The sequence below is a fragment of the Salvia miltiorrhiza genome, chromosome 5, assembly GCF_028751815.1.
Source record: "Salvia miltiorrhiza cultivar Shanhuang (shh) chromosome 5, IMPLAD_Smil_shh, whole genome shotgun sequence".
NCBI lineage: Eukaryota > Viridiplantae > Streptophyta > Magnoliopsida > Lamiales > Lamiaceae > Salvia > Salvia miltiorrhiza.
In genome coordinates this window covers 56,217,021-56,241,103 of record NC_080391.1, presented here as the reverse complement: position 1 = coordinate 56,241,103, position 24,083 = coordinate 56,217,021, and the positions used below count along the sequence as shown (strand labels likewise).

Genomic DNA, 24,083 nt, shown 5'->3' with positions numbered 1-24,083 from the left:
AGACCGCCGCACTAATTTGAAGAAAAAAATCGGGATTGTTGGGATCATTTGAAACAAAGATTTGAAAGAGAATAGGAGAATCGAAGAATAAAAGATAAATGAATTGATGTGTAAATTGTGTAGACGAAATATGTATTTATAAATGATAAAAGAAAAAAAAAATTGGCACTAGTTGTTTTTTTCTCGTTGCAGCAGCCTATTTATTATTATTATTATTATTATTATTATTATTATTATTATTATTATTATTATTATTATTATTATTATTATTATTATTATTACAGGCGTGTGTAAAAACCCGCTAGATTTTTTCGTTCATCGTGCCCGACTCATTCAATTGTGTCGGCGCTTGAGTTAGGGTACCCTGCAGCATCGGTTGGCTCATCGCCGAAGCCGGCTCGAGCCAGGCTGATGACCCAACCGATGTGTTGCTCTCATAATATCTTCGCTATTTCTTCTTAATAAATTAGCTCAGCAATAAATGAGTTATTTTACGAGGTTAAATGAGTTATTTTTGTTTCTAAAGGAATTCTTACTAATTTTAAATCATTTACTACAATCACATAGAGTCCGAGCAACATTTCCAACAGTCAATACTTAATCTGGAATTACTCAAATGGAAAAGAAAAGAAGAAAAAGGTATGTAAATAAGTAAAACAAAAAGTAATGTCTAGATACATCGTTGCGCCGGCGATTTGGAAAAGTTGATTGATTCATTTATTTATTTATTTATCCTTTTTTTGAATAGTCTTAGATCCAAACATGAAATGATTTAGGTGGAGCTACAAAACAAATAGTATTAAAACTAAACACTGATAAAATAAACATCTGTCCTCGATAGACCATGTTCATCATAATGATGGAACCTTTTTTTTTTTGTTTTTTACATAAATATAATAAACTCCAACTTGCATATAAATTAGACAAATAATTCACATATAAAATAATAAAACGAAACTAGATAAGAATTAGTAATATTAAAAGATATGTCCATGTCATGGAATTCCTGTTTGAAAGGTTGGGGCATAATTGGTAAATGTAAAAATTATGATAGATTTTACAATTAACTCAATAAAAATTCACCTAAAGAAGGAGATCGGCGATGAATTCCCCCTCGACGTGGAGTGTTTCGTCTAGACGTAGACGTTTCCATTCACGAGGTTAATGGTGCAGCGGGTGTGGGGTTTTTGATTCGACACGATGGCGGCTCAGCTCACCGGGTCGAACGTACAGAGACGACGTTAATGGGTGAATTGCACGCGATGCTTTTGGGTATTGAATTTTATTTGAAGAGTGATAATGATATTGACCCATTATTAATTTATTCGGATTCTCTCTTGATCGTGCATGAAGATTACAAAGGCACGTATTCTCTATATGACGTTCGTCCTCATGCCAAGAAACACATAGCCTTATATTTTCGGCATATCGAAAGGCGAACAGAGCTGCTCATTGTTTAGCTAATTTTGCATCTTGATCTGATGGTGTTAACCGTGTTATGATCTGGAAGTCGGATCTTTCAGATATTGTTCATTGTGATTAAATATAATTTCGTTAAAAAAAGAAAAAAACTCAATAAAAATTGATTTAAAAAAGAAAAAACTTTACCGCCAAAGAAGACCAAAATGTTAGACGCCGGAAACATCGAAGAACATCTGGAGATTTTTTAAAGACAAAAAATGAATAATTAATTAATTCAACCATTCAACGTCAAAAATAGTACACTAATCTTCGCAATAGAAAATTCGAAAACGGGACTCCCCATTTTCAGCAGAATTTAGAAATGTATAAATGAAGCCCAAAGCAGAGAAGAAAATTCATCAGCTCAATTCAAAGCATATTGTTTAATTCAATCACCAAAAATTCCGCAGTTTAATTTTGTTGAAAAGAAAGAAAAAAATTCCGAAAATGAAGGCGTGGTCTTACAAACAGTACGGCGGCCCGGAGGTGTTGAAGCTCGAGTCCGACGTGGCAGTGCCGGAGCTCAACGACGATCAGGTCCTAATTAAGGTTGTCGCGGCGGCGCTCAACCCCGTCGATTACAAGAGGCGCGGCGGCGCTTTCGGCCCCTACGATTCGCCTCTTCCCGTAACTTCTCTTCCGCGATCTTAATTTAATTACTACGCAATCAATTAATTTCGATTGATTGCGATTTGTAGATCTGAATCGAATTAATTAACTTTTTTTTTTCCAGATTATTCCTGGATTCGATGCCGCCGGAGTTGTGGTGAAAGTTGGGAGCAAAGTGAAGAGTTTCAAGGAAGGAGACGAAGTTTATGGAGACATCAACGATCCATATGCAGGGATGAAGCAGTTGGGGACTCTAGCAGAGTTCACCATTACTGAGGAGAGGTTATTGGCTCTCAAGCCCAAGAACCTGAGCTTCGTGGAGGCTGCTTCTCTCCCTCTCGCCATCGAGACGGCCTACGGCGGTCTCGAGAGCGTCAAATTTTCGGAGGGAAAATCGATTCTCGTCATCGGAGGAGCTGGTGGTGTCGGATCCCTCGTCATTCAGGTGAATATACACATGACATGTATCGATGAAGTGAAATATTAGATGAATCATCTTAAATTCAACTTCAACTTTACAAATAACTTTTATTTACAAAAAATCATCACGATCCACACTTAATTCAACTTCAATCACTCATTTTTTTTAAACCTATGCCATCTCAAAGTTCGATAATAACTCTAAATTTTTTTTCTGGGAGTCTCATTTATAACGTTTCAATCCAAAAAATAAAATATGAGTACTTTATTTACTCTCTTCATCTTTCTCTTCATTTATTTGATCACTCTTTTACTAATTCACTATTCTCTCTATCTCTCTTCTTATTTACTTTATCATTTTCTTACTTTATCTACATTTTTTTGATTTGCCTATCCCATTTTTTTGGGACTTCATTATTGAGACTGATGAAATATACTATAATATATTTATTTTTATTTTGATAACATAATCCTAATGATAGTAGTAATTAATTTTCATTGCTTATACAGTTATACTAGTAAAATAATAAGTGTGCATTTCTCATTATATTTCTTTATTGACTTTGAACTTTAATACCCCATGTCATATTGGTTGGTACTTAAATGGTTGTATTATTACTTATTGTGGATCTGGACCAAGGTCTTATTTTCTTGAAGTCAATGAATTTTGATTGGATTCGAATCCAAGTAAAAATTTATGAATCTAAATTCAGACCTAGCAAGATCGAGTCTAGATTCGACCCGTTGCCAACTTTAATCTCGAGTTGGATTTATTTATAAATATCCACGTGATATGTATTGGTGAAATGAAATACTAGAAGTGATGGATAAAACAGAGTATTAAATATGAGGTGTTGGGTTATTTGTGTAGATTGCAAAGCAAGTGTTTGGTGCTTCAAAGGTTGCTGCAACTGCCAGCACTGCAAAATTGGATCTTTTGAAGAGTTTGGGCGCAGATTTGGCTATTGATTACACCAAACAGAACTTCGAGGATTTGCCCGACAAATACGACGTCGTTTATGACACTATTGGTAAGAAAATTACTCTCTTCGTTCACAAAACTTTTTTGAATTTTAATTATCACTAATTTTCTAATTTGCGGGACTTTTTTTCCGCTCATCAAATACACAGTTAATTGTACTATGTGGAAATATAAATTTTTGACATATTTTGTTTAAATTTAATTAGGGCAAGTGGATAAGGCCGTGAAGGTTCTAAAGGAAGGAGGCTCGGCCGTAGTCGTAGCAGTCGGAATTCCCGTCGCGCCGCCGGCATTCGCATATTCACTAAATGCTAGTGGAGAATATTTGACAAAATTGAATCCATATTTGGAAAGCGGGAAGGTGAAGGCCGTGCTCGATCCCAAAGGACCTTTCCCCTTCGAGAAGGTCGAGGATGCTTTTGCACATATTGAGACAAACCATGCTACCGGAAAGGTGGTCGTGCACCCCATTCCTTAAGAAGCATTGTTGCTTTGCTCCTATCGGATTGTCTACTTCACTTATTATGCCTTGTTTTCGAGTTCAATAAAAAGGTTTATGTTGTTTTGATTGTAATAAATTAATTGGAATATTGCGGTACTAGAAATAATAGTTTTCCTTTTCTCGAGTATCTCAAAAGTCAAAACTACTTGATCAATTAATGAGGGTTAATGTTGCTTTTACTCATTTTTAAAGATGAAAATTAAAAAATACTCACCAAAATTGATATTGTTTAATTTACTGTTATCTTATGATAAATGATTACGTCATGTCTCTAATATCTATCAAAAAAATGGTTTACCTAAGTTCAGACAATATTTGCAAAGAAGATGGACAAATTGACCTCGATAAACAGGTATTCTCAGTTGAATATCTCGACACGATCAAGCGTTAAGGATTGTCGAGTCATGAGATTAAATTGAAAGAGAAATGCATAATCATGCTTCTCAAACATATGATCAATTTAATGAGCTTTGCAATGGCACCAGGCTGATAGTAACTCAACTTGGGGAACACGTAAGTGAAGGCTAACTCATTTCAGGGGAAAAAATGCACGCAAGAAGTTTTCTATAGCTAGAATGATTATAATTTCATCGCAACTCACTAAATTTCCAATTCGGTTCCAGAGAAGACAATTCTCTATGAGTGTTTGTTTTGCTATGTCGACAATAAATAAAAGTCATGGATAAACTCTTTCAAATGTAGGATTATACCTGTCGAAACCTATTTTTAGTTATGGACAACTCTACGCGGCAATCTCAAAAGTCACTAAAAAAAGAGGTCCTGCGCAAGACGCAACAACTAACGTGGTGTATGATAAAATTTTCGATAGATTATGAAGTAATTGCAAATTTAATAATTTATTCAAACTTTTAAAGTTCAGTCATTAGTGATATTATCTAATTTATTCTTTTCTTATTTTTTTTAATTACTGGTTCAAACTACAGACATATAATATAGTTACGTTTCAAATAATTGTTTCAATTTCTCTTTTAATATTTTTTGAATCAAAACTCTGCTTACATATAAATTTCATAAGATATTTAAATTAAGTCGGTCAATTTCAAATAAATATTATGATTTTTTATTTTTAAACAATTTCATTAAATTTTTTATTTTAGTGCAAAAAATTCATGAAACAAAAAATACATTAATAATTTCATACATTTATATTTTAATAGACCCCGTCGAATTTCGACATGTCACTAACTAGTGAGATATAAAAATAAAAATAAAAAAATGGAACCCATTTTATAAGGAGAGAAAAGATGTTTAAATTGGTAATTATAATTGCATCGAACTTCGAAGTAAGACAAATTCAATTTAAACTAAAAATTTAACTGAGAAAAAATAGTCATCGACTAAGACAACAGTAAATTACAAAATAGAAATATATAATAATAAAAAAAATGTATTGAGCCGCTGGTCTCTTTAATCTACTGATAATAACAACTGGAAAATGACAACATAAAATAAATAAATTAAAAATGGATAAATACCAATTTCAAAAACTTGAAAATGGCATCAGACTTCACTTCATGTGAAAGAGGGAAGCTGCTGCAAGCAACCAAGGAGCATCAGAAAAAGAGCTATGGGAATCATCTGCAGACTTTCACAAAAATAGCATAAAACTTTATTTTGGTTTTCCTTCTGCTTCTGCTTCTTATAACGTGTAACATTAATTTGCAGAGCCCTCTCTCTCTATATCTTCCTCTTCTCTTTCAAAATCTGGTGATAATTTCTCTTCTTACTCTGAAGAAAGAAAAAGAAAATCCCCCTTCTCTTCTTCTACTAAGTCTTCTGCATAATCTATCAATGGCCAACTCCACACCTAAAGTTTGAAAGAATTTGTTTGAGCTATATAGCAAATTCGTAATTCCTTTCTCTTTCACTTCTTCACTTTATTATTTATTTTTTGGGTTTGATAATGTTGTACGATGCATGTAGGGATTGCCTCAAGCTTTCACGGAAAAGTACGGCGAAATCTTACCGGAAGAAGTCGAGCTCAGAATCGGCAACGGCGCTACATGGAATGTAAGGGTGGAGAAACTCGAAGAAGACGGCGGTTACTTCTTCACGAGAGGATGGACCAAATTCTCTCGAGACACGGGGCTTCAGATCTCCGACAAGCTCACCTTTTCCTACTCGGGAAACTCCGCGTTCGACATCTCCGTGTATTCGTTCGCGGGCTTGGGGAAGGATGTGAATTACCTGTCTTTGTTTGGGAAGTTAATTGCGCGAACGAATACACCGAGACGTCGAATGCGGAGTTTCCCGAGTAGGAAAAGGTGAACATGTCGGAGATCTGAAGCCCCCGTGTCTCGAGAGAATTTGGTCCATCCTCTCGTGAAGAAGTAACCGCCGTCTTCTTCGAGTTTCTCCACCCTTACATTCCATGTAGCGCCGCTGCTGATTCTGAGCTCGTCTTCTTCCGGTAAGATTTCGCCGTACTTTTCCGTGAAAGCTTGAGACAATCCCTACATGCATCGTACAACATTATCAAACCCAAAAAGAAAAAGAAAAAGATGAAGAATAGAAAAAGAAAGGGAAAGGAATTACAAATTTGCGATGTAGTTCAAACAAATACTTGCAAAATTTAGGTGTGGAGTTGGCCATGGATGGACTCTGCGGAAGACGAAGAGAGGAGGAATTTTCTTTTTCTTTCTTTGGACTAAGAAGAGCAAGATTTTGAGAGAGAAGAGGAAGAGAGAGAGGGCTCTCTTGTGCAATGTATTTAGAAGAACTGAATATCTTCGGTTTGTATTCTCATTTTTATTAAATTGAAACTTGATTGAGTTCATTTTTCCTTTGTGTTTATGCATTCATTGTTGTAAAGTTTTCTCTTTGAAATGCTCTTTTTCTCAAGCTGAAAATATAAGGGGATGATAAGGTCATGATGAATCAAGTAACAAAAAAGGTATAAACTCATGAAATTTGATGTAAACAAAATGCGGTTGAAGAAACAGAGCATTGTCATAACGAGCTCTCTGTGGCATGATTTGGATGTCTTGACAACTTAAATTCTATAGTTTGATCATTGTAATTCAGTTTTAAATTATGGCTTCAATTTCTGTTTAATTATACACATATGTAGTAACCATAATGAAATATTACAATAAGAAAGCACTTCTTCTAGTTTAGAAAATCAGAATATTCTTATATCTTTAGAAAAAATCTGTCAACTGCTCAATTGTTGTATAAAAAAGAAAAAGAGTTGCATTGGGCCGACTGGGCCCTATTGATCCGATTTCTCCCATTGGCCCGGTGGGTTGGGCCGGCCGGCCCATTTGACAGATGAAATTATTTTATCTCAAAAAATGTTACTCACTCCTTCACATTTAAAATGTCACGCTTCTTTTGGACACATGTATTAAAGTGTAGGTAATTTATAAGGTATAACTTGAATTATTTAAAATAAGTTTAGAAAGAAAAGTTAGTTTTTTGAGATATGTAGAGAATAGCTCTTATGTGTCATATCGTGTAATTCATGAATTGTATTGATGGTGTTTGTTTTATGTGAGTGTCTCACAATGAAAAGAGGGATGAAATATATTTATAATACTCCCTCCACCCCACCATAATAATCCGCTTTAGTTTTTCACATATATTAAGAAAATACAATTAGTATTACTTGAAAAATACAAGCTAGAGGTAATTATTCAATTTTTGCCCTTGTATTTTATGTTTGACTGTATTTAAATAAGGTTATTTTAGTAAAAAATAAATTTAATGCTAAAGTAATTTAGAAAGTGAATTATATACTAAGACATCTCAAAAATGAATAAGGAAGTATGAAGGTGGAACGGAGGAAATAGTTAATTACTTCAAGTTTCATTTATCCTTAATTACCACAAGTTAAATTGCCAACTCTTATTTTATGATGAGGTGGTACTGGGTACAACTGAGTGTACCGTACAATCGGATTGCATCCTCATTTAAACCTTGACTCGCACCCTGATCTGAATCCGTATCTTGACCCGAACCTTATAAATAACATTATTATGGATGTGGGTCAATCCGATTGTACGATACACCCGATTGTAGTACCCAAATTTTTGCGTTTTATGGTTGCACACAAAAACAACATTGTTCTTTACCTTGATGTGTTGCTAAAGTGGATAAATTATAGTATAGATAACTCATATATATCATGTGAAATTATTCAAGATTTTTACACAATCAAAATATATCAAACTCAACAAAAGTTATTTCACAACACGATCATCGAAATGTAATGGAAGGAGACAATCTAGAGTCTAGGTCCCAAAGCTCAAAAGAGGGCTTCACAAAATCATAATGTGCTCCCTTCACCATTAGGGTTTTCTTCACAACAGCTTCCTTCACAAATGGATAGCTCAACAAATTCCCAAGTGATATATTCACAGCTTCCCTCTCTAGTTTGCTGCATTTCTCTTCGAAGTTTAAATTCTTGCATTCTGTTTCAACTCGAGCCTTGGCATTCTTGCCAATCTTCACCCAATCTTCGATGAAATCACTGCTCATAATTTAGGGGGGAAAATGTGAATATTTAATATGAAGAAGTTCACCATATATAACTAAAATAAATGTAGAATGTGGGCTTTTTATATTAGTTTGGAATAATTGCACCAAATACATGAACATTCACTAAATTAATTTTGGTTTTGCACATGAATTAAAAATTATGTCTCTAAATACGTGAACTTTCGATTGTTCTGATTTTGCACGTGGTTGTCAATTGACCAGAAAATAATTTTGGGGTGGACGTCTGAAATATCTATATATATGACTTAAATAAATGATGTACTAGACAATGTAGTTGGATCATGGATGTTCAAGGCAATATTAGTCATAATAATATAGTTCGTCGAAAATTGAGAATCGTATGAAAAATCAGAACAATTGAAAATTCGTGTACTTGAAGACAATATTTTTAATTTATGTACAAATCAAAATTATGTAAAAAAATTGTATATTTAGACGCAGCTATTTTTTTATTTTTAATCATCTAGCCCACATTAATATTTAATATTAGTGAAAAGAGAAAATACACAAACCTTTTTGTTGTGCCATCACTAGGAATGGACATGAGGCCCTTGATGCCTCCACAGCAGCTGTGACCAATAACCAAAATATTCTCCACCTATATGTTCATAATTATAATTATTTTTTACAGAAAAATAAACAATTAATTAATAAAACTCAATTGAGATACTAATTAATATCATTAGTCACCTTGAGGTGTAGTACTGCATATTCAATGGTGGCCCCAACTCCTGAATATTTTGTCTGTACAGATTTTAAAGATCAAGATAACATACAGACAAAAATCTTAAATACCTATAATTAATTACATAAATTTAACTCTATTAATATAAACAGGATTTATATTAAATAATATTAAAATTTTAAAAAAAAATTGTGTTACCTTATCAAAGGGTGGAACCATATTAGCTATATTTCGGACAACAAATGCCTCCCCTGGTTGGAAATTTAGGATATGTGAAGGGCAAACTCGGGAATCCGAGCATGCAAATACCAAAAACTGCATGTAATTAAACTCATAATTAAATTCAATTTTTGAAGAATATTGTACATTTTTTTTTTTATCTTATGTTTTATTATTTCGTTGGAAATTTTCGATTTTGAGCACCTCTTATCACCAGAAATTTTCAACTTCAATTATTCCATTGTTTTTTCTTTTGTGTTACAGAGGAAATGAATACTAGCTCGAATAAAATTTAATATTTTTGGTGATATATTTATTACCTTTGGGGATTGGCCAATGGCTAGCTTCGAGTACAAGGCAGGATCCTTCCTACAAGCAAAAAAATATGCATATAAATGATAATCGCGCGGTTCAAACTATCCAATTTAAATTAAATATTGAATGCAACTTTAGAAATAAGATTATCTTGAAATTCATTGCCTAGTGCAACATATTATTATTGAATGATATTTATGCACTAGCATTATTTTAATTCATAGAGGAGCACAAGTGACATTGCTTTTTCGGATAGGCTTTTTTTTTTTTTTTCAATCGTGGGATGAAAGGGAAATTGGGTACAAAATATTTGATTGTTAAAGACTTTTTAGACATTGTAGAGTGGCCATTATTAATTTCTCAAACAATTTCATATATATAGGATAAATTTCAATTATTGCCTAGAAACAAAAAAGGAAATAAAGAAGAGAAATTAGGCAACCTAAAGAAAATTAGGCAAAGGAAATTTGAGTATAGTGATTTTCATTTTGTATATTTTTAACAATTAAAGGATGAAAATATGACAACTTAAAAAAGGAAAAATTATATATATAGTAAAATAGAAGTTGAATAGTTACAAAATTTTGAATAACTCAATATCAATTCCCCTGGTTAAAGTAAATTTAGTTATGATTCATTAATTTCAAAATTTATTTATTAATCATAATTAAAATAAAATTAAAATCGATGCACCGCCTCTCTTTTTACTTTTATGATTTCATCGACACGATAAAAATCCACGAAATTTTCTAGTAATAAATAAAATAAAAATAAGGAAACAACAATCAAAATTCCAAAGAATATCCGAATAATTTATAGATATAATACTTACTCGTATTTCTCTTTTTTGAAGTGATCGAACCCGGCCCGGATCCTCTCCTCCACCGGGTCGGAAACCGACTTAACCGCCGCATTCTGACGCCGCGCGCCCGCCAATTCCGCCGTCAACTGCCGCACCTTCGCGGCGGCGGCCGCCTTCAGCTCGCCTTTCTCGCTGCAGTAAAAGAAAACGCAGCAAAAATTTGTCAAATAAAAAGTAAAACAGCACAAAATAAATCATAGATATTAATTAATAAGTCTACGTTAAAACCTCAGAGATCAAAAGGAGCAGAAATTAATATCACAAAATAATGGAAGAAAAAAAAAATCATGCCTAAGAAGCTTCTGGAGAGCGGCAATGGCTTCGTCGCATGTCTCCTTCGTCATTTCCTCTTTCTGCAAAATTCCCATAATTTTTTCATAGATTAATTACCACGAAAATTAATCATTTTTTCACTGATTTCTTTTTTATTTTTTTTTCTATAAACACACGAAAAAAGAAGGGAAATAGTAGACTTTCCAAATAAAGAAAAAAAAAAGGGAAAAATTGTTGTATAAAACAATAAATTTTAGTGATTTTAGAGCAACGGCTGACCTTTTGAAGAATCCTCTGCTAAAACAAATTAAAGCTGTAGTAGTGAGAGATATCTGTCTGAATTGCAGGTTTGTGTTTTGTTCTTGTTATATTTATTTATTTCTAATATACATATGCATATATATATATATATATATATAAACTCTCCAAATTAATATGGTTGACTAGCTATTATAAATTTGGAAAGCCGCGTGACAAATGACATCAATTTTTATTTGTTTCGCTGCGTGACTCTTGGTACGCGGTCTTGGACTATTGTTTATTTTATTTTGTTTCAATTATTTTTGAGATATTTACCATAAAATACACGAATATCAATAAATTTTCGTTTTTTCCATAATCTTTAAAACAGGAAAAAGGTACATCACATTTTAATTTTTTTTCCATGGGTATGAAATGCTCACAATTAGAAGCTGAGTTTATGACTTTTAATATATATTTTTCTGATATCTAAGCGTGAGAGATAATAAAGGTGACATAATAAAGTGGATATATATGTAAATTGAAAATCCTTCATGTTTAAATATTAAAAAAAAAAAATTAAGTCAAAAGTCCTAAAATCAGTCTCTATTTAATTAGGAGCATTTCAAACTCGTGGGAAAAAAAAATCGAAAAATAATGTATTTTTTAAAAAAAATAAAAGTTACGAAAAACATTAGAATTAGTTGAAAGTTCATATATTTTACTACAAATATCCTTTTTATAAAAAAAAATATTCTATTTGGGTGTGCAACCAAATATTTAATGTGTGAGGTAGATGATTTAATAAATGGAAAATGGATCGTCGGTGGGGGGAAGATGGACCATATATTTTAAATAAAGGACTCATTAAATTTGAAATTCGGTTAGTGTGTTTTTTCATTAAAAAAATAAGATCATTAAATAATTTTAGTGGTGTCGGTTGAATGTACTAATTAACTATATTTACACGTGTAAACCAATTCTTGATTGGTGGGCGTTTGGATAAAGTCAAATGAAGTGTACATGTAATAATTCAGTTAGCCTTTGGCTAGCTCATAGAATGTGACTGGACAGTGTTTTTCTATTACATTATTAGTATTAATAATTTAGAGATAAAGTTTTTGTAGAAAGTATTTTTATTTGTCTTTATAAATATTGTGTACTAGAATTTTACTAATAAAGAAAGTCAGAAGTAGACTCTATCCGTCATTGACTTTTGAGTTGCTTAACTAAATAAATAATTCGGATTCATTTCTTTTTATCTTTTGTTTTTTTCCCAAATTAATGATATAATTTTAAAAATAAATAAATTAAAATGGTAGTAAAAGTTGAGAATAAGAAAGTGGGCCGGAGGCCCATATAGGCCCATATTAGGTGGGCTGATTAATTACCACAGGTTTGCGGGTGCAGCATAGCATCATGCATTTCTTCAATTTTGCAGCCATTTCAATCTCTCTCTGCACAAAATTAAATAATTAATATTCATATTTCAATAAAAAATAATGTAGCAATGCGTCATTTCTCTTTAACTTTATAAAAATATCTTATTTTCGGTTGGAAATGCATCAAATAGTAACTCAATAGTTTAAGTAGTACTTGAGAAAAAATTGAATTCCCATATACTACAATTACTGGTTTTGATATGTAAACCTTTCTATACATTAAAAAAATATGCTATACTTAAAAAAAATTAAAACTACCTCATGCACAAAAAAATATTATAAGCATCGAGTGTATTAATAAAGTAAAGTACGTGTGAGTGTTATTGCACATGAATGTGAGTTTATTAAGTGTACACTGAAGGCAATGTATAATCTTCGTATATTAATTGCTCATTCATTCGAAATTGAATTAGAACAAGTAAATATTCAAGAGTTATCTACTTGAAAGGTAGATTCTATATCTATGATTGATTTATGTTAAATTCAAATGAAACATCATATATAGTTATGGTTTCGCCCAACGCCAAATTTCCAACAATGCGCATCGAAAGTAGCGACTGCGGCTATTCATAAAATTAAAATAAAAGAAAAAGGAAAGAAAAGAAAAGTGAAGTAGGTGACTAAATCGAAAAATAAAAGTAGAAATAAGTACCTAAGAATCTTCTTGGTTGCTTCTCTTTTGTGTGATGAGCTGAGAAAAATGGTTTTAACATAAATATGTAGAAGCTATATAGTTTCTTGCAGCCTTATAGTGAACAAAGTAAGAGAATGTTTTGGTGGTGTCGTGTGCTTTGAAGATTGTACATTATATTATTTTATTAAGAGACAAAAATGATAATAGGATTGGGATTGTGTCTCAGTGCTGAGGTGTGGATGAAATTGGATAGCTATGTGATTTGAAGAGTGGCTTTGTATGGTCACTATTTGTTTAGTGAGAGAATACATAACCTCTCTCTCTCTCTAGTTTAACATTACTTTTGGGCCACAGAATCTCACAAGACTCCATAACGTATACGATAAAAATTATAGATTCGTGAATAATTGGTGAATCACGTATATCTGTGTCTTCTTTACGTTTTCGGTTTCATTGTGTTCTATAATCCTATTATGTCACAACAATATATGATATATGGTGGCTAGAAATTGAGCGAATTTTGCTTATCGATGAAATTTAAAACACGCGTAATTTGAAATCTTATCTTTTTGAAAGGGCAATGGCGATACAAGTTTAACCCATAGCTTTGACATCGGATGGGATCCTCTGTCCCACAATTTATTGTGTACGACTTTTAATTTTGTCTATTTTATAGTATTCCATCCGTCCCACGAATCTTGAGTCATTTCCTTTTTTGGCAAAAAAATTCTCCTTTATTTACCTTTCCTCTACCACACTTAACACACTAAGTACTAGTATTTCCTTAATTCCCGTGCCGAAATGAATTAACTCAAGATTTGTGGGACGGAGGGAGTAATTCTTTGTTGTAAAAATAAAGAATATTATTATATTATGAACCCTAGCTGATATTTATCACTAAAAATTGAAATTTAAAAATATTACATACCCTAACTTTGAATTGATTAATCCAAATAATCAATTATATATTAATTCAAATAAATATAAAAAAACGCATGCATATGATCCAAGATGTAATTTGCAGCAAACTTTTCGTTTCTCGATCAAATCCCATAGCTTCAAACTGAACTCATTACTCATTTCGACTTCTCACCATTAACCTCATTTCGATCTTAATCAATCCTTACTCCTATGACTATTTTATAGTTATTATGATATTTAGAGTTACTTTTTTTGTATAATTATGGTATTATTTTACAATGATGACTTACTAAATGCACCTCATATACTCTTGTTACGTATTACTCCCTTCGTCCATAGATAGTAACAAGTTCATATAATTTTTTTACATAAATATATATTAGTATTTGTAAATGGAGCAAATACTAAATAACAGTTAGAAAAAAATATTACGTGTTGAAACACTTGCATTTTCACTCAACACACACCCAAACGCCAATATTTTATTGTATTTTTTTTATGTATATTTAAATCTAATATATATATATAATTATTGATTTTGAATTGTTGATTCATTCTTAAAAATATGTTTTACTTATATTTATCCTTTTAGGACTAGGATAAGGATACGTTCACGTATATAAGGTTTCAAAATGATATTTACTGATATACTATGTATTAAAATATTAATTCATATTTAGTTTATTTATGGCCAAAAAATACTCGAACTTTGAAAAAAATTGTAATTTTCATATGAACTTAATTAAGTCAAAAAAGTATATGAATTTATATTTTTGTTGCAATTTTCACCTGAGTTTGACATTCGCCGAAATTAGAGCTTAGTTGGCAGTCGGAAATTCACCTGATATGATGTTGGTCTAACTTATGATGATGATCATTATTTAGAAGTTCGGAAGTCTAAGAAGCCAAAAATTAATATATTAATTATATGTAACATATATCATATTCCTATACATAAAAGTTAATTTATATGTTTGAGCAGGAGTACTAGGAGTCGATTTAATTTGTAGAGAGCATATAATATAAAATTAAGCTTATTATATGTTTGTGACTGAGTAGGACTAGAACTCTAGAAGTAATAAGATACCTTATATATATATATATATATATATATATATATATATATATATATATAGGGGCGCGCTCCAGTGAGACCCCATAATTTTCGTGAAACACTAGGACAATGAATAAGACATATAATACTAATGAACAAAACGTATATCTAATGAACAAGATGTATATACTGATGAAAAATAAAATTTAAAAAATTCGTAATGAATAAGACATATATACTGATGAACAAGGCCGTATATACTGATGAACAATGCATTATATGCTGATGAATAACAAAATTTAAAATATTCTGCTCCCTCCAGGATTCGAACCCTGTGAAAAAAAATCACCCTCCAGATACAATATCAGCCATAGGATTGATAAAATAAACGCATCAGATCGTGCCCTAGATCTCACTAAAATTAGGGGGTCTCATTGGAGCGGCCCCCTATATATATATATATATATAGGGGTGGGCTACCGTGAGAGCACATCTTAAAATAAGAAATAAGAACAATTTTTAATGTATGAATTTTATGTAGAAAACGTATGAATTCGCTGTATAAATGTATGAATTATGAAAAATAATATTTTGCTACCTTTGGGATTCGAACTCAGGACCATAAATCCATCCAACATGATTACGAATCAACCGTAGATCTTGATGATCTAAGGGCTGAAAATGATTCTTATTTTATATCTTAAGAAATGCTCTTATTTTAACTATTCCCTATATATATATATATATATATATATATATATATATATATATATATATATATATATAACGATCTCTCATCATTAATTCTCGACCAGATCTCTCATCATTCAAGTATTCAAGTATGGAGCCTGATCGTCATCACCAATCTACTGTACGTAAATTTTCCTTTTGAAGAGATGAATGATGCATGTTAATTTTGTGATGCATGTGTGCAGTTGCGGATACTTGCTCCTATTTGTTTTTGGTTTATTATGTTATTTTCGATATTATTTTCTATATGCTAGATTCTTCATGTTGTTAGAGGCCTTTTGGTGGTGGTCCTGTTCTTGGCGTCATTGATTTGCCACGGTTTATGGCTCGACTCTTTCCTCTTCATAATACTGCAAGAGAATCGTTGGCGCATAGTTGGTTTTGCGTTGTGGCAAACAGTTAGGCTTGCGCTCAACGCGTCGGCCACCGTCGCCAGCGTCGTTGTGGCAGCTTTCCATGGCTGGCGCTTCCCTAGCTTTCCGCTCGAGGAGGCTTCGCTCTTTTACGTATTCTACATCCTATATTTACATATTTTATTTAAGTATCTTTGTGGCAATGCCAACAGTGCTGCTGATGCCGCCGCCCGCCTCGCCGCCGCTAATTGCTGCTGCGGATCAATGACATTTTCATCATTCTCTATTACTATATTTATCTTAAATTCTCATTCTTCACATTGAATTTTTATTAAATTTTGCAATTGAGAATCTGAATAAAAGAATACTTAAATATTTATGGAAAAACAAGTCAAGTGAAGATAAATAATCAGTAACGATAGTTTTACAATTTGCTATGTTATCATCAATATTTAGAGGTTTATATTTCATTAATCAGTTACCATATTCAACTAGCTAACTTTGCAAAATTTTGCTCAATGAAGATCTTTCTGAAGTTGATTTTTTTTTTTTTTGAGAACTTTCGTAAGTTGATTAAGATAGTGATTATCTACACTTATCATCAAGAAAGACTATGACGAAGTACGCTCTAGATTCTGTGTACCATTAGATTACCAGGAAAACTTCACATGCAAAAAGATCAACCCAGATAATGATTTAATCGAATTCCTCAATAAGACGAGGCATCAATAATGCACAGATACTGATAATTCATAATGTAAGTTGTTTGAGGCATAGACACATATATTAAGAAAAAAAATATAGATATTCAGGAATCCATATTTATTTTTTGCGGAAGACTTCACTAATTGTAGATTCTAAATAAAAGATTATCTACATGCAGAGTTGTCAAAATGGGCCCATTTCGGCCCATTTTGATAGCTCTAGTCTTTAATTGTGAGGTTAGAAATATGAGTGTTTCCATTTGCATCATCATGTAAAATATTGTATTTATGATGATGCAAATGGGAACACTCATATTTCTAACCTCACAATTAAAGACGTTCATAGTGGCAAGGAGTTGCATTTTTATTTTATACTAGTATGTAGATAATCTTTTATTTAGAATCTACAATTAGTGAAGTCTTCCGCAAAAAAATTGAAAATCACATAATCTCTTAAAACAACTCTTAAAACATAAATCGAAATAAATTGAAGCTTCAAACGCTGGTTGCCGGATTGTTTTCTTCATTCTCCACAGCATCGTCAATGAGTGCGTCCTTCTCGGGGTGTTCGTTTACCAAATCATGCCTATCCTGAGCACAGCAACAGCAGAAACATTGCCAAATCCAAAGACCAGTCTTCATAATGCCAGTAACAAAGTCATGACAAGTCTCAGGTTCATGGTAGTGAATAATGCAGATAATTCCATAGAAGCAAAATGATGCTCCCACCACCAGCATTTTACCATCGACTTCGTGGGCCAATATTGTATTTATGATGATGCAAATGGGAACACTCATATTTCTAATCTAACAATTAAACAGTCTAGAGCTATCAAAATGGGCCCATTTTGGCCCATTTTGACAGCTCTACCTTGACATTGAAAAATGCAATGGGTCAAATTTTAAAATAATAGAATATGTAAAATTTATATATTTATTTCATGAATATATGCCCATTATAATATTGTAATATTATTTTTCCACCTCAAGGATTAAAGGGATTAAAACCGAGTGCTGGAATTCACATAAAACAAGTCGGTTAGAGCATGCACACTTTCTCTCTCTCAAAACACACACACAATCTTCTCATAAAACAGAATCCGGGCGCCTCACTCTCCTGCGTGCTCTCTGTTCTCCCCTTCCACTCCTCTCACTGCTCTCCCCTTCCACTCATCTCCTCTCACCCATGGCAACTCTACTCCACCCCTCTCAGCCAGCTCTCATCTCTCACCTCTCACCCATGGAAACACGAAAACTTACACTGTTTATCATGCAATTTGTAGCGACCACGCTGGTGAACATTTTCCTTGAACTTTTGGCCGGCAAAGGTATTCTAACCAACAATATCGAGTTCATAGCCATTCAGGTATGTGCTATAATCTATGTTGTGTGCATCTGGAGGGCAGAAAACGTCCGATACCGGGAAACCATCGGACTGGCTTGGACGTGGTGGGAAAAACAGATGGTGGTTATGGTCCCGGTGTGGTCTATTGCCACATTTCTCGCCGAGTCGCCGTGCTTCAATTGATGCTAAGGAAATACGAAGTCGATGGTAGAATGCTGGTGGTGGGAGCAGCATTTTGCTTCTATGGAATTATCTGCATTATTCACTACCATGAACCTGAGACTTGTCATGACTTTGTTACTGGCATTATGAAGACTGGTCTTTGGATTTGGCAATGTTTCTGCTGTTGTTGTGCTCAGGATAGGCATGATTTGGGAAACGAACACCCCGAGAAGGACGCACTCATTGACGATGCTGTGGAGAATGAAGAAAACAATCCGGCAACCAACGTTTGAAGCTTCAATTTATTTCGATTTATGTTTTAAGAGTTGTTTTAAGAGATTATGTGATTTTCAATTTTTTTGCGGAAGACTTCACTAATTGTAGATTCTAAATAAAAGATTATCTACACCTTTAATTGTGAGGTTAGAAATATGAGTGTTCTCATTTGCATCATCATGTAAAATATGAGTGCAAAATTTTTGTAGGCCACTAACTTAGGGCGCTTTGCAAAATTAGGCCATATTTTTTCGGGCTTGCAAATTTGGGTCATTTATTATTAATTTTGGTGTAAATGAGCCACATTTGGGCCCGATCGAGCTACTTTGCACGTGAGACGTGCGTGACTTCACAGTTGGAGCCCGAACGTTGATGTGGAATTTTATTTCATTCTTTTATTTGGTATTTATACACATGTAAAAATAATCATAATTAAAAAAACATAAATAAAAAATGAATTAAAAAATATTTTTGAAATACATTAAAATATACAAATATTGCCTTTGCTCGACGACACATAGGAGGATCGAAATTAAATTGTAGGAATATATATGTTCCTGAAGATATCCTAATGCACCATGTAAAAAATATATATGTTCCTCAAGATAACAATAATTATTTATATATTTATAAAAAGACATCTTATACTATATAATAGGAAAATATTAATTTTCTCTTCTACATAACAAATAGTGATCACTATTTGATTTTTTCTCAAATTTCTTTTATTTACACTTATTCTCATTATACACATTCTCAAATGTGTTAATGGTGCGAACTATGCGAAATATATAGTGAAAATCAAATGTTAGCCACCAATTTAATTGAGTTCAAATTTTTTTGTAGGCCACTAAGTTAGGACACTTTGCAAAACTAGACCACATTTTTTCGGGCTTTTAAATTTGGGCCATTTATTATTAATTTCGGCGTAAGTGAGCCACATTATAGCCCGACCGGGCCTAAATGTGGCTCATTTACGCCGAAATTAATAATAAATGGCCCAAATTTGCAAGCCCGAAAAAATATGGCCTAATTTTGCAAAGCGCCCTAAGTTAGTGGCCTACAAAAATTTTGAACTCTATAAAATATTGTATATTTCATGCGTGTACACACACATAGAGTTACCTTCCTCTTCCCACAAGTCAAGAATGCTTGAATTAGAAATATAACAATTAGCTTGCATTGACATATATTAACACTCTACCAACGCAAAGTCATAAAACATAATAATCCATTAAATTTTATGTTAGGCTGACTGCAAAGACAAAATAATAAGCCAGGTCAAGAATTGAAATAAACCACATAGCAGCCATGGCAGTTGATGATAGAAGTGATGCAACAACCACATATTTGTAACCAGAAATCAAAGTAATCAAGACATTACGAAATATGATTACGTCATGTCTCTAATGTCTAACAAAGAAAGGGTTTACCTAAGTTCAGACAATATTTACAAAGAAGATTGATAAGTGGACCTTGATGAACGAATAGTCTCGGTTAAATATCTCAACACGATCAAGTGTTCAAGATTGTCGAGTTATCAAATTAAATTGAAAGAGTGATGCATAATTATGCTTCTCAGAAATATTGATCCATCTAATGAGCTTCACAATGGCACTAGGTTGATAGTAACTCAACTTGAGAAACGTGTAATTAAAGACAAATTCATTTCATAAAAAAAATGCGGGCAAGAAGTTTCATATAGCTAGAATGATTATGAGTCTATTGGGTTTCACTAAATTTTCTATTTGGCCGGTTTTAGATAAGGCAATTCTCGGTGTGTGTTTGTTTTGCTATGACAATAAATAAGAGTCACAGACAATCTCTTTTGAATGTAGGATTATATTTACCTAATCCTGTTTTTATTCATGGATAACTATACGTGTCAATCTCCAGAGTCACTAGAAAAAAGGTCTAAAGATTTTAGCATATCATGAGAGTGGTCATATGCATGACACAACAATTAACATGGTGTATTTCGATAGATTATGAGGCAATTTGAAAATCTAATAATTTATTCAAACTTTGAAAGTTGATGCCGGGTCCCGAAAGGTCTAGAATAGGTGTATAGGGGAGAGGGGGAATACACCTATAGGCTATTTTTCAAAAATAAACTTCAATACTGGAACGACTGAAAGACGGATCAGTTAATGAAATATTGAAGACTGATACTGAAACTGGTCAGTATGGATATCAGTTAAGTCATAGACTTTAACTAATACACTCAAAGAGCTTCAGTCTTGGATTGATCAGAGAAGTCTTATGAATCTTACTGACTATCCGAATATTTATCAGTTAGACTAATTGTTGGGAACTTAATGAAATATCATATCCCTAGTTTTGATGATACCAAAATCCTTAAGGTTTCTTTGTAATAGACTAGAATCTTTTGAACTCAACTGTTAGAGTTCGCTTTCTAGTTTTCTAGTTTTCTAGTGTTATGAAGACTGAAGACAGAAGACCGGGGGATCAAAGATTGAAGACTGAAGAACCCCACTGAATGTGCATTTAAAGGCAGAAGTCAAATACCGAAGTTTGACTTAACTGAGAATTAGTTATGACTGATTTCTCTAAAGTTGGCTACGTGGAATTAGCGGGCTGATACTGAAGTCAAGTATCAGCTAACATTCTTTCTCGAACTGAGCCTCCAACGTTATAAAGGAAGCTTCGCATCTCCAAGTACAGCCGCATTAAATGCAGAGATTTTGAGGATCGTCCTTTCTCTGCAGAGCCTTCCTTTTCAGTGATTACTTTTTATAGGGACTCTACCTCCTGCATCTGAGAAGACCTTTCTCACTAAATCAAGGAACCTCGAAGATTGAAGCCTCAGCCTAGATTTGAATCTCACAACGGAAGAATTCTTGAAGACCATCTACGCCAATGGATCTATTCAAGGCCTCTCTAATAAATACCGCTCGAGGATCACTTCAATCTTCACCGATTCAAAAGCTCAAGCTGAAACGCTGCCAAAATCGCACCTCAGCCAATCCAAGCTATTCATCAATTTGAATCGAAGAAGAGAATCAACTAAGCCAAAATCAGTCTGCTGATTACCTACATTCTCTTAGAATAATTAGGCATATATCATGCTTTATCCTAAGCCTAAGTTCAGATTACTGAAGAGCCTGTTCTTCGCAATCAAGTTCATACTTCGAACCTCATTTTCAATTGTCTGAAAAAAGTGTTTGAGTTGTGTGGAGTTCAAACGAGTGTTCTGACTCCAAGGGAATCTTAGTGCCCAGTGAGCGCTAAGTGTGTTTGAGAAATCCAAGCCAGTGTGTTAGTGCTGAAGCGAGCTGTTTCAATTCATAGTTTTGTTGTGCACCCGTAAGCACAAGCCCAGAGTGTTTGTCAGTCTGATCAACTGACCGTGGATGTAGGAATTGATTTCGAACCACGTAAAAATCCCTTTGCCGTTTATCGCTTTCAGTTTTACTTTCTTACTTGTGCTCAACTGATCATAACTGAAAACTGATTAATTGCAAAGTGAAACTTTAACTGACAAAGTGCTCTAAAAGGCTTTTTCAAAAGAACAAGTTTTCCGCTACGTGTGTTATTAGTCTAACTGACAAATCTTCGGATAGTCAGTAAGATTCATAACACTTCTCTGATCAATCCAAGACTGAAGCTCTTTGAGTGTATCAGTTAAAGTCTCTGACTTAACTAATATCTATACTGACTAGTCTCAGTATCAGTCTTCAATCTTTCCATAACTGATCTATCTTTCAGTCGTTCCAGTATCAGTTATCAGTCGAAAGATTGTATTGAAGTTTTGTTTTTGAAAATAGCCTATAGGTGTATTCCCCCCCATACACCTATCCTAGGCCTTCCGGGACCCAACAATTGGTATCAAAGTAGGTTGTTCGCAAGAACAATTTGTTTTGATCCAGTTCTACTGAACTAGATCCTCTTAGGAAGGTTTGTCAAAAAGTTTTTAAGTCCTAAAATCTTTACCTTTTTTCTTAAGTGCTACTTGCGTTCATTAATTCCTTTTACTCTTCTCTTTGAATCATGGAAACTAACCACAACAGGATTTCATCTCTCCCGATGTTCACCATTGAGAAATATGACATATGGAGATTTCGGCTGGAGAGCTACCTCGTTGCTCAACATTGCCGAATGTGGGAAGTCATCTCCAAAGGGCCAATCATTATCACTGAAACCGTCAAGAGAACTCCTCTTGATCCCATCAGAGATTCTTACGACGAAGAAAGGATCAAAGACAAGGCCGACTTCACCACCGAAGAAAGGAAGCAAGATTAGTTGAATAATCTTGCTAAGAGCATCATCTCTGGAACATTCCCAGACAAATATGTCACAAAGATCATTAAATGACGGACTGCAAAGGAGATGTGGGACGAAGTGCCAAACAAAACCAAGACGACAAACACCAACGCGCACGCCAAACTAAAAAACAGCAACAAAGAAGGGCAGAAACACCCGTCGCCAACACCACAGTGACAGATCAGTTGGCGATCAAAAAACTCAACGCCAATGGCAGAGAACGACCATCGCGGAGAAACCAAATAGAGCGCCACCACCATGACCACCATGACTCCAGGCCCGAGCGCACTCGAGGCCTAAAAAAGAGCCATTTTAATAAATCAAGCATGTTCCTTTGGGGCTAAAAAGCAAAGAATTTTAAATATTGTCAATAAATCATGTCGACGTGCTGAAAATGGATAAGAATGTATTTATATAAAGGCACAAAAAACTAACGAATAATAAAAAATGTCAAGAATAATATATAATGGATAAGAATGTATTCATATACAAGCAGCTCAACATGTATTCGCACACCTATAATCTATAATGTATAATACATTAAAAAGCTAATTTTCAATTTGAAATCAATTTTTAAATTGAGGTAATTTTGTAGTTATAATAAAATTGAAGGTTTATTTGTAAATCATATTTTACTTTTCTTTATTTTTCTTTTTTCAATATCTTCTTATTTCTTTGTTTTATTTTTTCTAAAATAATGAAATTCGACTAATTATAAACTATTTAATATACATATCAAATTAAAGATCACGATAACAACTTTAATTTGATATGTTTGATGTAAATATTTTATTTAAAATGTATAAGTTATATATATTTAAAAAACTAGCTTCCCTCTGCTTTTTTTGAATAAATCTATTTTTTATTTATTTTTCTTATTTTTCTTTTGTCTTTCATAATATCAATTTTTTTTATTGTGAATCTTTTTTGTCAATATTAAGCTCAATAAGTTAAAATTATTTTTTATTATAGCTATTTCAAAATTACGCATGAAATAAAAATTGAAGAATAAAAAAAATGAATTCAAATATGTATATGTAGGACGTAGAATATGTAAAAGAATGCAGCC

The 24,083-nt window shown here is 33.1% G+C and overlaps 2 protein-coding genes across 3 annotated transcripts; one reads left to right on the top strand and one right to left on the bottom strand.

Annotated features, from left to right (window-relative positions):
• Positions 1–1,617: 1,617 nt before the first annotated feature.
• Positions 1,618–4,101, top strand: LOC131025288 (2-methylene-furan-3-one reductase-like). The gene is made up of 4 exons (XM_057954996.1): positions 1,618–2,088; positions 2,195–2,515; positions 3,362–3,521; positions 3,679–4,101. Exons 1-4 carry the CDS (start codon positions 1,909–1,911, stop codon positions 3,948–3,950), a joined length of 933 nt encoding a protein of 310 aa, XP_057810979.1. The 5' UTR covers positions 1,618–1,908; the 3' UTR covers positions 3,951–4,101.
• A 3,989-nt stretch (positions 4,102–8,090) lies between these two features.
• LOC131025287 (carbonic anhydrase 2-like) lies at positions 8,091–13,441 on the bottom strand. 2 transcript variants are annotated; one of them, XM_057954994.1, is made up of 9 exons: positions 13,184–13,441; positions 12,481–12,546; positions 10,868–10,929; positions 10,547–10,708; positions 9,720–9,768; positions 9,379–9,495; positions 9,186–9,239; positions 9,008–9,093; positions 8,091–8,466 (listed from the first exon to the last, which is right to left on the bottom strand). In XM_057954994.1, exons 2-9 carry the CDS (start codon positions 12,532–12,534, stop codon positions 8,193–8,195), a joined length of 858 nt encoding a protein of 285 aa, XP_057810977.1. In that variant the 5' UTR covers positions 12,535–12,546; positions 13,184–13,441; the 3' UTR covers positions 8,091–8,192. The 2 variants fall into 2 exon arrangements, with proteins under 2 accessions (XP_057810977.1, XP_057810978.1); XM_057954995.1 differs by lacking the exons at positions 12,481–12,546; positions 13,184–13,441 and adding an exon at positions 11,129–11,272.
• Between the last annotated feature and the right edge of the window lie 10,642 nt (positions 13,442–24,083).